Source organism: Clupea harengus, chromosome 2 (genome assembly GCF_900700415.2).
Source record: "Clupea harengus chromosome 2, Ch_v2.0.2, whole genome shotgun sequence".
NCBI classification, from domain to species: domain Eukaryota; kingdom Metazoa; phylum Chordata; class Actinopteri; order Clupeiformes; family Clupeidae; genus Clupea; species Clupea harengus.
In genome coordinates, this window is record NC_045153.1 from 9,327,969 (window position 1) to 9,340,468 (window position 12,500).

Consider the following 12,500-nt stretch of genomic DNA (forward strand, 5'->3'; position numbering starts at 1 on the left):
GATGAAGAGAGTCTCTCTTGCCAAGGTCATTGCACTGACATACAGCCATAAAGCAGGTGAAGTGTATGGGCATGCACATTAACTGCATGGAAAGCCACTCAGGATAAATAGCACAGAGTGGCTGGATTGATCCATCCATTATGTAAGTGCAGTACCCCTTTATGCATATAATATCAGAACAGTGCAGTCCGTCTGACTGAAGGATGATGAGATGCTCTACAGTACTCTACAGTAGCAGACAGAGGCATTCTCTCTCTCCTATGGTGGTGCTGCTGGTGGTGGTGGTGTTTATGGTGGTGGTGGTGGTGTTTATGGTGGTGGTGTTGGTGTTTATGGTGGTGGTGGTGTTTATGGTGGTGGTGCTGGTGGTGTTTATGGTGGTGGTGGTGTTTATGGTGGTGGTGGTGTTTATGGTGGTGGTGCTGGTGGTGTTTATAGTGGTGTTGGTGTTTATGGTGGGGGTGGTGTTTATGGTGGTATTGGTGTTTATGGTGGTGGTGGGGTTTATGGTGGTGGTGTTTATGGTGGTGGTGGTGGTCGTGGTGGTGTTTATGGTGGTGGTGGTGTTGGTGTTTATGGTGGTGTTGGTGTTTATGGTGGTGGTGGTGTTTATGGTGGTGGTGGTGTTGGTGTTTATGGTGGTGTTGGTGTTTATGGTGGTGGTGGTGGTGTTTATGGTGGTGGTGGTGTTTATGGTGGTGGTGTTTATAGTGGTGGTGTTCATGGTGTTGGTGTTTATGGTGTTGGTGTTTATGGTGTTGGTGTTTATGGTGGTGTTGGTGTTTATGGTGGTGGTGGTGTTTATAGTGGTGGTGTTTATGGTGGTGGTGGTGTTGGTGTTTATGGTGGTGTTGGTGTTTATGGTGGTGGTGGTGTTTATGGTGGTGTTGGTGTTTATGGTGGTGGTGTTTGTGGTGGTGTTGGTGTTTATGGTGGTGGTGGTGTTTATAGTGGTTAGCGTCTCTGCCTTGAAGCGCTCAACCTGGGTTAATTTCCCCACCACCATCATAAAGCACGTGATAGACAGCAGTGTTTGAAATGTATTAGTAATTATTATTTCCCCTTGAAATGTACATTTGGAAAATAATGACTTATTGTTCATTTTCAAATGTGGGACACAAAAAACCTGGGACACCAAAACCAGGGCTTCTGCGTGTGTGTGACTAAGCTGGAAGAACCAGCAGATCTGGCAGGTTGGAGAGAATGGAGAGTATTTTGTTGTTTTCTGGCAGGTTGGAGCGTATTTTGTTATTGTTGTTATTGTTGTTTTTTTATGTGGTAAGCGGAGCCATGACAGGAGAAATGCAACAACATGTTTCTGTAAAGCTGTGAGATATGAGAGGGTAAGGGTGGTAGGAGGCGTATGCCAATGCATCAGCACGTCCTCATCTAAACAGATGAGGACGTTGTTTGTGCGTGTGTGAGTGTGTGTGTGTGTGTGTGTGTGTGTGTGTGTGTGTGTGTGTTGTTTGGCTGTTTGAATGGTTGAGTGGACTTCAGGAGATATGGATCTCCTGCGTTGAGGTGTGTAACATTTGTTGGTCCTGACCGCTGAGATGGACATCTGGTCTGACCGCGCTTCCCCCCCCCCCCCCCCCCGTCTCACCTCAGCTGCGTAGTCCCACTGTGAGGCTCCGTCGGCCGTGTCGCCCCACCGCCAGCCCTCTCTTCGCTGTCCAGTCACGTCACGTCACGCTCTGTCACGCACAGCCGGCCAAAGACCCCCCCACTCACCCACCCCAAAGACACCCCCAGCCCCCTAGAGTGCCAGCCGGGCTGCCCAGACCGCGTGTGGTCCTGCAGCTTCCCTCCCCCACAGACACCCACGGACACATAGAGGCACATAGAGACACGGAACAGGGTCCTGTACAGACATCCATCCATCCATCCATCCAAGCCAAACCCTCACAGTCCTATAGTTTTAGAGGTAGAGAGAGAGAGTGGTTGAGAGAGAGAGAGAGAGAGAGAGAGTGGTTGAGAGAGAGAGAGAGAGAGTGGTTGAGAGAGAGAGAGAGAGAGTGGTTGAGAGAGAGAGAGAGAGAGAGAGAGAAAGAGAGTGGTTGAGAGAGAGAGAGAGAGTGGTTGAGAAAGAGAACCAAAGAGAGAGAAAATGAGAGGAAAGTGGGGGGAGAGAGAGAGTCAGGGAGAACAAGGGTGGGGAAGAGAGATAGAGACTGAGAGAATAAGAGAGAGAAAAGAAGAGAGACATAGGATGAGTGGAGAGAGAGAGAATGTGCTAGAAGAAGGAGGAAATGAGAAACACTAGAGCCAGAGAGAGTCAGAGAGAGCTAGAGAGAGTCAGAGAGAGTCAGAGAGAGCCAGAGAGAGCCAGAGAGAGTCAGAGAGAGTCAGAGTGAATGAGCTGGCCGGCCAGCGCTCGATAAACTGCTCCATGTGGAGAGTCTGATGGAAGGATTGAGACACAGATATGAGATTGAGACAGTCGCCGTGCTGAGAGTGAGCTTCACTCACTGAAGATGACTGAGCTGTTAGCACGTAAAACTAGGAGGCTGACGTACTCATGTACTCTCTCCGTCTTATATCCATCTATTCCCTTCTCTCTCATTCATTCTTCTCTTGCACTCCCTCTATCTCTCTCTCATTCTCTCTCATTCTCTCTATCTCTCTCTCATTCTCCCGTCTCTCTCTCTCTGCCTCTCTCTCTCTCTCTCATTCTCTCTCTCATTCTCTCTCTCTCTCTCATTCTCTCTCTCTCTCTCTCTCTCTCTCTCTGTCTCTCTGTCTGTCTGTCTGTCTGTGGGTGAAGTTGTGCTTATCGTGGGGATAGATATGGAGTAGTTCCCAGGTGGAGAGGCGGTGGCAGTGGCGTAATGAGGTGCCAGGTTATTATCACATCATTACCGGAGAGTCTAAGTGAGAGTCTGGAGTCCACACACACACAGACACACACACACACAGACACACACACTCACACATTCTGTCTCTCACACACACACACACCACCACACCACACACACATAAAACACAGAGAAATAGACACACACTTAGGCACATAGGCTCACACATACGCACGTACTACACACACACACACAGACACACACACACACACACACACACACTCACACATTCTGTCTCTCACACACACACACACACACCACCGAACCACACACACAAACACATACACACACAGACACAGACACAGACACACACACACTCACACATTCTGTCTCTCACACACACACACACCACCACACCACACACACACATAAAACACAGAGAAATAGACACACACTTAGGCACATAGGCTCACACATACGCACGTACTACACACACACACACACACACACACACACACACACACACACACACACACACACACAGAGACCACTCGCACTTGGACTGAACCACTTTAAACACTTTATAATGAGATGGAGTCGTGCCGTGTGCTCTGCGTGCGAAATTGAGAAGGAGAAACGAGCGCAAACACACAGTGGAGAGGGAAAGAAAGGGAGGGAAAAGAGGGAGAGATACAGAGAGGATGAAAATCCCTGACTACAGTCGTCTCGGGACCGGACCGGACCGGACCCAGATGTGGCCCAGGTCCGGCAGAGTCAGGCGCCGTCGTGGGGCTGTCTTGGAGCAGAGCCAATGAGACGTCACTTTCACATACCCAAAAAAAGACGGCTGACAAGGGGAGCTGAAAGGAGGAGACATTGTCATGTATTGACGAAGAGAAAAAACAGCATGTCACAGTAGAGTAACTTCACCCCTGTGTCACCCAACAGTGTGTGTGTGTGCATTGTACAGTCCTCAAGCCTGCTCTAAGAGCTCAGTGTGTGTGTGTGTGTGTGTGTGTGTGTGTGTGTGAGTGGGTGTGTGTGTGTGTGTGTGTGTGTGTGTGCATTGTACAGTCCTCAAGCCTGCTCTAAGAGCTCAGTAGTGTTTGTGTGTGTGTGTGTGTGTGTGTGTGTGTGTGTGAGTGGGTGTGTGTGTGTGCGTGTGTGTGTGTGTGTGTGTGTGTGTGTGTGTGTGTGTGTGTGTGTGTGCATTATAGAGATGTCCCCGAATCTGAATATGTTATTCGGGGAAAGCACACATAGTGCAATGGGAACAGATATTCGTTCTACCTGAAGTTAATCAGCTCCATGATTGACATGTTTGTGCGTCAGCCAGTATGTCTCTTCAAATCGGTTCAAATCTTATGAAAGTTGTGCCCGCTCAATTTTGTCAAGGCCAAACCGAATATGATTATAGTATGAGGATGTGGAAATATATTTCATAATTAATTATATGCCTATATTGAAATCAAGTTGGTGCTTTCAAGGCCCAACAATTGAGAGACATTTGCATGTTAGGTTCGAAAATACAACATTTGCCCAATTTAACGTGAGTTCCTGTATCAATCACACACCCCTCCGGTCTTCTATCTGAATACAGATACAGATAATGACATCTCTATACACCTCCAGTGTGTCAGGGCTGTGTACCGGCAAGAATCTGTTTCAGTTTATTCAATTTATTTTAATCTAATCTTAGGAAAATAATGCATTTGCATTTATCTCAGTCCATGTAACACCCAACATCATAACTCTATGTTTTGTGCAATTTGAGCAAAGGCGTTATTTGATGAATTCAAAATCAATATAGTGTTTCTGAGAATCGATACAGTTTCAAAGAACATAATATAGCGACAGTCAAGTGTATCGATATTTTCTTACACCCCTAGTGTGTGCATGTGTGTGTAAGTGTGTGTGTGTGAGTGTGAGTGTGTGTGTGTGTGTGAGTGTGTGTGTGTGTGTGTGTGTGTGTGTGAGAGAGAGAGTGTGAGTGTGAGTGAGTGTGTGTGTGTGTGAGTGTGTATGTAGCCCAACAGCATATGTTCATAATTAATTCATCTATAGCAGCGTGGTGATCACTCAGTGCACAGTGAGGTTCTGGGCTAGAACACAGTGAGGTACTGGGCTAACACACAGTGAGGTACTGGGCTAACACACAGTGAGGTACTGGGCTAGAACACACAGTGAGGTACTGGGCTAGAACACAGTGAGGTACTGGGCTAACACACAGTGAGGTACTGGGCTAACACACAGTGAGGTACTGGGCTAACACACAGTGAGGTACTGGGCTAGAACACAGTGAGGTACTGGGCTAACACACAGTGAGGTACTGGGCTAACACACAGTGAGGTACTGGGCTAACACACAGTGAGGTACTGGGCTAACACACAGTGAGGTACTGGGCTAGAACACAGTGAGGTACTGGGCTAACACACAGTGAGGTACTGGGCTAACACACAGTGAGGTACTGGGCTACAACACAGTGAGGTTATGGGCTAACACACAGTGAGGTACTGGGCTAACACACAGTGAGGTTATGGGCTAACACACAGTGAGGTTATGGGCTAACACACAGTGAGGTACTGGGCTAACACACAGTGAGGTACTGGGCTAGAACACAGTGAGGTTATGGGCTAACACACAGTGAGGTACTGGGCTAGAACACACAGTGCTGCGGAGCACAGGCACTCCTGTAAATGAGGGTTTAGTGTTGGCTGTGCGAGAGCTAAAGATAGCGAGGGGGGGCTGACTGCCCTCTGTACTGCTGCCTGACGCTCAGAGCAACGGTCCTCTGGGCTCCTGTCACTCAAAGCCTGTCACCTCGGATTGGATGGGGGGACAGGGGCCGGGGTGTATGCGTGTGTGTGTGTGTGTGTGTGTGTGTGTGTGTGTGTGTATGTGTGTGTGAAGGGGGAGATTGAAGGGATTGCAGGGGGATAGGAAGGGTCTCCTGTGACAGCCTGTCAATCAGCCCTAGCCACAGACTCGGCCTTTTCCTGCACACAAGATGTGCAAAATGGAAAGTGCCAAGAGAAGACAAATGACATGAGTATGCGAGAGGAAGATAGATGAAGCGACAGAGAGAGAAAAAGAGAGAAGAAGATAGATGAAGCGACAGAGAGAGAAATAGAGAGAAAAAGAGAGAATGAGAAGAAGACAGAGAGGAATATTAAATAGTAGTGCAACAGACGACAGTCGTGAGGGAGAAACTGAGGGAGAAGAAATGAAATGTCTTTATCGACCAATGTGTGGCTCCTGAATGACCAGGGTCAGACAGTGCCTCCCATGGGGGAGATTACACATGGTCTGTCACACACACACACACACACACACACACAGAGAGAGAGCTCCCCCCTCCTAATGACATACCTGAAACATGCAGACACGAGACCAGACTGGGCAGAAATGCAAGGCTGCTCCTGCGATAGCCCTGGGTGATGTACAGGAATGGAAGGCTGGTGTCTGAAGAGATGCTTTAAAGGGCTGTGTGTTCAATACCTGGTGATTTGCACAGGCCAAGGTCACCAGATGAAATCCCTCAGAGCATTCAGACCTGCCTCCCTGCCTACGCTGCTGATTGTGTTAGGATGAAAAGTGTCAGCTTCAAGTAAAATATGCATGATACGTTTGGAGGCAGCTGTGAATCTATCACAGAGGTTGTGCAGTGCTGCTGTGTTGTGCTTTATGGTTGTTGTTGTTGTTTATGGCTTAGGGTTGTGACATTTCATCAGGTTTTCTGGCAGCTGAGGTTCATCTACAGTAATGTGTTCTTCACTGGTTGCACACTGGTTTTACTGGGTTTAAGGAAAGTGATTGGTTGTCAGTATGCCCTACGGTGACATTGAAGTTGACTTTTGCGGCTGGCTGGTTGCTGTCAGAAATCTAGTTAGGCTATTTATATTAGATGGCGAACTCTGTAAAACCCTGCGTTACAAATCAACTAATGATGTGACTGATTTTTAGAGGAACCAGGATATGTTGTTTAACAGATTTGGGTCTGTTCTCAAAGCATCCTCTTTCACTTTAAGACAGCAAACTGTCAGCACTGCTTCAAACTCCTGTGATCCAGGTGTCTCTAGAAACATGGCTGTGATTATTTTTAGACATCTGCATTGATTTCACCTCTTCTTGTCTTTTCTCTCTTTTTTCCCCCCTCTTCGTCTTGTTTTCTACAGACATCTGCGCTCCGGGCCAAAACAGTCTGGGTTTGTTGATGGTGTGTCTGGCTAGCGGAAGGTTCCGGGCAGACGCCACACATCTGGGGCACCGGCGGTGAACGGAAGAACTACGGGAGACGCAGGAGAGGTGTTCGGAGACGCGATTAAAATGGGGTGAGTTTACATGGCCTCAGGGTGCACCGTTACCCGCAATGACGGCTTCAGTTTCAGCTCTCGTCTCACGCTTACAATACTCTAATCACCTCATTGCTTGAAGTGAGTATTATAGGGGAGTTAAATGAGAATTAGATTTTTTTGATTTCTCTGGCTGTATCAAGTTTACTATCTTAATTAATCAACATGGGCAATGTGCTGCAGGCGATGATGTGGTGTGTTTTAAACCCGGGGTTAGTTAAGTTAAGATAAAACATGTAGTTGCACAGATCACTTTGGGCAGTCAGTTACATTTGTTAGAGCCTAGCAAGAGGCTGTTCGGAGTGTGAGTGTAGGCTACAGCCTGCACGGGTTCGTGGATAGGAGACATGTGATGACTAGTGCCCGTCTGCCAGCGACGTGATACCGGCATGCTTGAGTCCTCCGGCGCACATATTTACCAAGCCCACTGCGCTAATGAGGTGTGCTTATTCGCACGTCAGCGATTTTCAAAACAGAGCTTTAAAAAGGGAGGTAGAGAGAAAGGAGGAGCGCCATGCGTGCACGCTGACAGACACGCAGCGCGTGTAGGTAGATGAATGACAGGCAAATAGCGGGCTAAACTGAAGGGAATCAGCGTCCTGTGGAAAATCCGAATGAGAGATAAATCCGGTGCCTTTGTCACGATACAGGTTTTTTCCTCTTCTAGAACGCCTTTAAACGAGAAAACAAATTAGATTTCTGCGTTGCCGGGGAGCCCCTATTGCAAACCTTTTAATTATAGTTCAGCAATTTTAATTAAACACCTGAACACGCAGGGCGTTTCCCATCTCTCTCTCTCTCTCTCACAAGCACAATTGAATAATTATTTCCTTTTATCTGGCCTCATAAACCTCAAGACAGAAGCATCATGCAAATAAATGCTTTCTTCAAACAAATCCAATCGGGTGTTCTTTATTATTCATATGGGCTCGCAAGGTCACTTGCGCTGTCGGGCTGTTTCATAACTCATACCTTTTTGACCTGGATATCCGTGGAAGATTACGGATGGATGGATGGATGGATGGATGTGTGTGGCCCGGAGCCAGGCGATTTGTACTAATTATGGAGGGAGAGGGAGAAGCCAACAGCACTCTTCCCTAATCCGAGTCCCTTCACTGATTAGTTGAAGACGGGCCGGAGGCGACTGCGAAGTGGCGCTCTTCATCACCGTCTGCCCGGATTAGTAGATCTCTCTCCCGCTTGTCCTTTTTTTTTCTGGCCAAGCGGGCGAAAATAATCCTCCCCTATTATTTCATTATTTTTGTACACCCGTTTCCATCAGCCGATGAGCCGTTTTTAGAATATTAATGCGATTAATGAGAAGGAACCACGCACGAGGAACATTGTGATCGTGGATATTGTGGTTACTCAACATTGTTCGCTGTTCCCCATTAAATGTGGCTTCTCTCCCGAGTTATGTCATAGCCATGGCAAATTGGACGCCTCTGTCCCATGGTTCCATGTTAATTGTGTTAAAAAGTTGACAAATGACTATTTGACTATAATTCAAACTATAACTAGATTATTATTGGTATGTAGTTTGTGTTCCGTTTTAATCACTGGCACATCAGCTGCCATAAGCTGCACCGTCAAGGTCTCTCTGGATGGTTCCTCTTGCTGTGTACTGACAGATGAGTTCTTTCTGGAGCATTTGGCAGCGGTGAATAATTCATGTATAGATGGGCTGTAGATGTCATAACACTGTGTGTGTGTGTGTGTGTGTGTGTGTGTGTGTGTGCCTGTGCATATGGGTGTAGGGTTTGTGAGTAAGTGTATGTGCAGACATATGAATATGTATACATCTGTATGAATGTTTGTAAGCATGTGTATATGTGCGTGGATGTGTATTATTATGTTTGTATGTGCAGTGTATTCAAGCCTTTTATTTGTCTTTGAGGAAGAGAGATGGGGACTAGATATGTATGTATTCATAGCATGTGTCTTTGTATGTATCATGTTCATGTATGTGTGTGTGTGTGTGTGTGTGTGTGTGTGTCTGTGTGATCAACAGCATGTGTTTGTACCTCCAGGCATTTATACCATAGTGTGCTGATTCTGTGTGTGTGAGTGTGTAAATGTATGTGTGTGTGCTGTGTGTGTGAGTGTGAATGTGTGTCTTTTTATATCATGTGTGCCTCCTAGGACTCCATAGTTTGATTCTGTGTTTGTGTGTGTTGGTGTGTGTGTTCACATGTCTGTGTTTGTCTCTGCATGGCTATCATACCTACTCCATAGCTTTCCTCTCTCCCCCTCTCTATATCTGTGTATGTGTGTGTGTGTGTGTGTGTGTGTGTGAGTGTACCCAGGTGTATATTCACCTGTGTGTGTGGGTGTGTGTGTTTGAGAGTAGCCGTATGTATATTCACCTGTGTGTGTGTGTGTTTGTGTGTATCCATGTGTTTATTTACCTGTGTGTGTGTGTGTGTGTGTTTGAGAGTAGCTGTATGTATATTCACCTGTGTGTGTGTGTGTTTGTGTGTATCCATGTGTTTATTTACCTGTGTGTGTGTGTGTGTGTGTGTGTTTGTCTCCTCAGGGCTTTGGTCCTTGTTCCCCTCCCAGCATCCTTCGGTGCAGCCCTGCAGCAGCAGCAGCGCCCATCATGCCAGATGTGAAGGCGGCCGCCGTACCATGTGACCTCCCCCCCGCCACCCCCCCGCCAGGCTGCAGCAGCATGGACCTGGAGCGCTGCCTGCCCGACCTGCCCTCCTCCCTCTCCGTCCTGCAGGGCTTCCCCCACGCGCCCTACCCCAGCCTCGAGGCTCCTATCTTGGGCCAGTGTCCCCCCGGCAGCCTCCTGGGGAGCCTGGGTCTCCGGTACTGTTCATCGAGCGGCGGCATGGGGCCTCCATCGCCCAGGTACCCCGGCAGCACGCCACCCAGCCCCAGGGCCAAGCGGCAGCAGCAGCAGCAGCAGCAGCAGCAGGCCCTCCGGGCGTGTGTGAACACCACCACCACTACCACCACCACCAGTAGCAGCAGCAGCAGTAGCAGCCGCAGCAGGCTGTACCGGAGCATGGAGAACTTAAACTGGGCCGTGTCGGACCCCAGCCTGTACGCGCTGAGCGGGGTGCCCTACAGGAGTGTGGACAGCGAGTTCATCCTGCACTGCACTTCCACCAGCCACTGGTACGACAGCCAGCCTGAGGACGGCGGCAGTGGCGGCGGGCACCTTCACGCCGGCGTGGTGGCCAACCCGGAAAGCCTGGCGTTTTACCCGCGCCGGGTGCTGACTCGCCGGGACGTCCCGCTCTTCCCGCAGTGGATGTTCCCCACCACCACCGCGGAGGAGTGGGCCGTCAACGGGAACGCTCGGAAAGGCCTGCGGGACAAACTGCGCCTGCAGAGCGCTCGCGTCACGGAGCCCCTGAAGCCCCTCCGGCCGCAGGTGGCCCCGGGGAACGGGGTCGTGGGGCCCCCGTACGCAACGGGCTGGGGCGGAGAGAAGGAGGGGGTGGTGCCGCGTCTGTGCCCTGCGCCCCGCGCCCTAAGCGCCCGCCGCATCACCAGCCCTGAGGAGATTAAACAGGAAGTGCTCAGGCGGCTGCAGCTGCGCAGGCAGAACAGCAGCCCCAATCTGGCACTGCACGACACGTCCGCGACTCCTCCGCAGGAGACCCAGAATGAAAACATGAGCCGGTCATTCACCTCCGATCCACTAGGGGGCGGCGGAAGGTCAGCCCACTCCACTCCGGAGCGCAAGAGACGACCCATGGGGCGCCTCTACATCCCCACGTTCGAGGAGTTTAAGAGGATGCGACAGAAGGAGAGTGGACACGGTCAGCTGGTGGCTTCAACAGCACCCTCATCTGGCCAAAATGGGAACTGCAGCCAGAATGAGAGGAACAGCTGCGAGCAGAATGGGGGACAAAGCAGCAGTGATGAGCAGGGTGGACGACACAGCAGTAACCAGGAGATGGAGACAGATCAAGACAATAAAGACAAAGACAACGAACAGACAATCGCAGAGACTGAGAAAAAACATGCTGTCTGTGAACCACCCGCCCAAAACCAACACCAAACCCAAGAGCAGGTTTTGAATCACACACATGATAACATTGAAGCCCATTGTCAGTCCCAGAACCAGAACCAAACCCCATGTCAGACTCGAGAGTGCCCCCTAGAGGCCTCCTCTAACTCCAGCCTGGCTCCATCAGCTCCCACCTCCTCTTCCTCCTCCTCCTCCTCCTCTTCCTCGTCCACCACCACCTCACCCTCAACCACACTCGCCCCCATCTGCACCAGCCCCGCACCACGCTCCCCCCTCCCGTCCACATCTGCTCCTCCTCCTCACGACGGGGACAACAACAACAGCAGCGCCGCCGCCGTCGCCGCCGGGGAGCCCCAGCCCGCAGCCTCGGGGGCCACAGACGGGCCCCTCGGCTCTTTCCCTCCTCCGCGCAAACCGAGCGGCGAGGGCCCCTCCAGCTGCTGCCCCGCGCTGCTCCTGGAGGGGGCCGACCTCTCCAGCTACGGAGCCAAGATCTACAGCATGAGGGACGGCCTGCTGGGCTCCGCGCTGGACCTCATCAAGAAGAGGTAAGAGAGGAAGGCTTGCTCCGTCTAGCGCTGAGAAAAAGCACAACGACTCATTTAGAAAGGGAAGGAACGGGGGGGCACTGTGGCGCAGGCTGATGGGCCCCCCATTTGCGGGCTTCGGTGCCTGCGGGGACACAGGTTCAGGTCTGGCCTGGAGTCGTTTCCCGGTCCTCTCCCCGCCTCTTCTCCGCCTCGCTTCATGTCATTCAACTTCACTGTCCTGTGCAAATATAGGCAGAAAAAGCCCAAAAATAAATAAAAAAAAAAATATTAAAAAAAGGAACCAGAAGGAACTAAAGAATTGAGATTTAGCTAAATAGGAGCTAAATATACTCTGGGCAGACCTGGCCAATTATTCTGTTTACTACCCATGCTTTGGCTCCAAAGAGCACTTAATAATACTACCACAGTAAGCATAAGCGACATGATTTAGAGAAATCTGGAGAAATGAATGCTGTTGATACAACTATTACATCTGCTAATACTACCAGCAGTTCTGCTATACCACCAATACTTTACTAATTGCTACTGTCACTGACTGATGACTAATATTGCAGCTACTGACAGTACACGCAGTAATTACTTTATAATATTAGGATGAATGCATTAACATTTTTATTTTATTCATAGCTTTTTTTTGTTTGTTTTTTATGTATAATTTTCTATTGACTGTGGCAGCGGTGCTGTCATGGAATGTTCTCCGCTCACTGCCTGTGTGAAGGGCAAGGCTATCTGACAGCCGTATGGTCGTGGTGTGTGTAGGATCAGTGTGTTCTCCCTCGACTGACACGCGAATGAATGTGAGTCTGTG

The 12,500-nt window shown here is 49.6% G+C and overlaps 1 protein-coding gene across 1 annotated transcript in view; it reads left to right on the forward strand.

The window, feature by feature from the left end:
- Window positions 1-12,500, forward strand: part of si:dkey-91i10.2 (uncharacterized protein LOC555224 homolog) — a 73,685-nt gene that overhangs the window by 43,520 nt on the left and 17,665 nt on the right. The window contains exons 2-3 of the mRNA XM_042709305.1: window positions 6,974-7,129; window positions 9,687-11,689. Coding sequence (XP_042565239.1) covers window positions 9,753-11,689 — 1,937 coding nt within the window. The 5' untranslated portion in view covers window positions 6,974-7,129; window positions 9,687-9,752. The remainder of the gene's footprint in view (window positions 1-6,973; window positions 7,130-9,686; window positions 11,690-12,500) is intronic.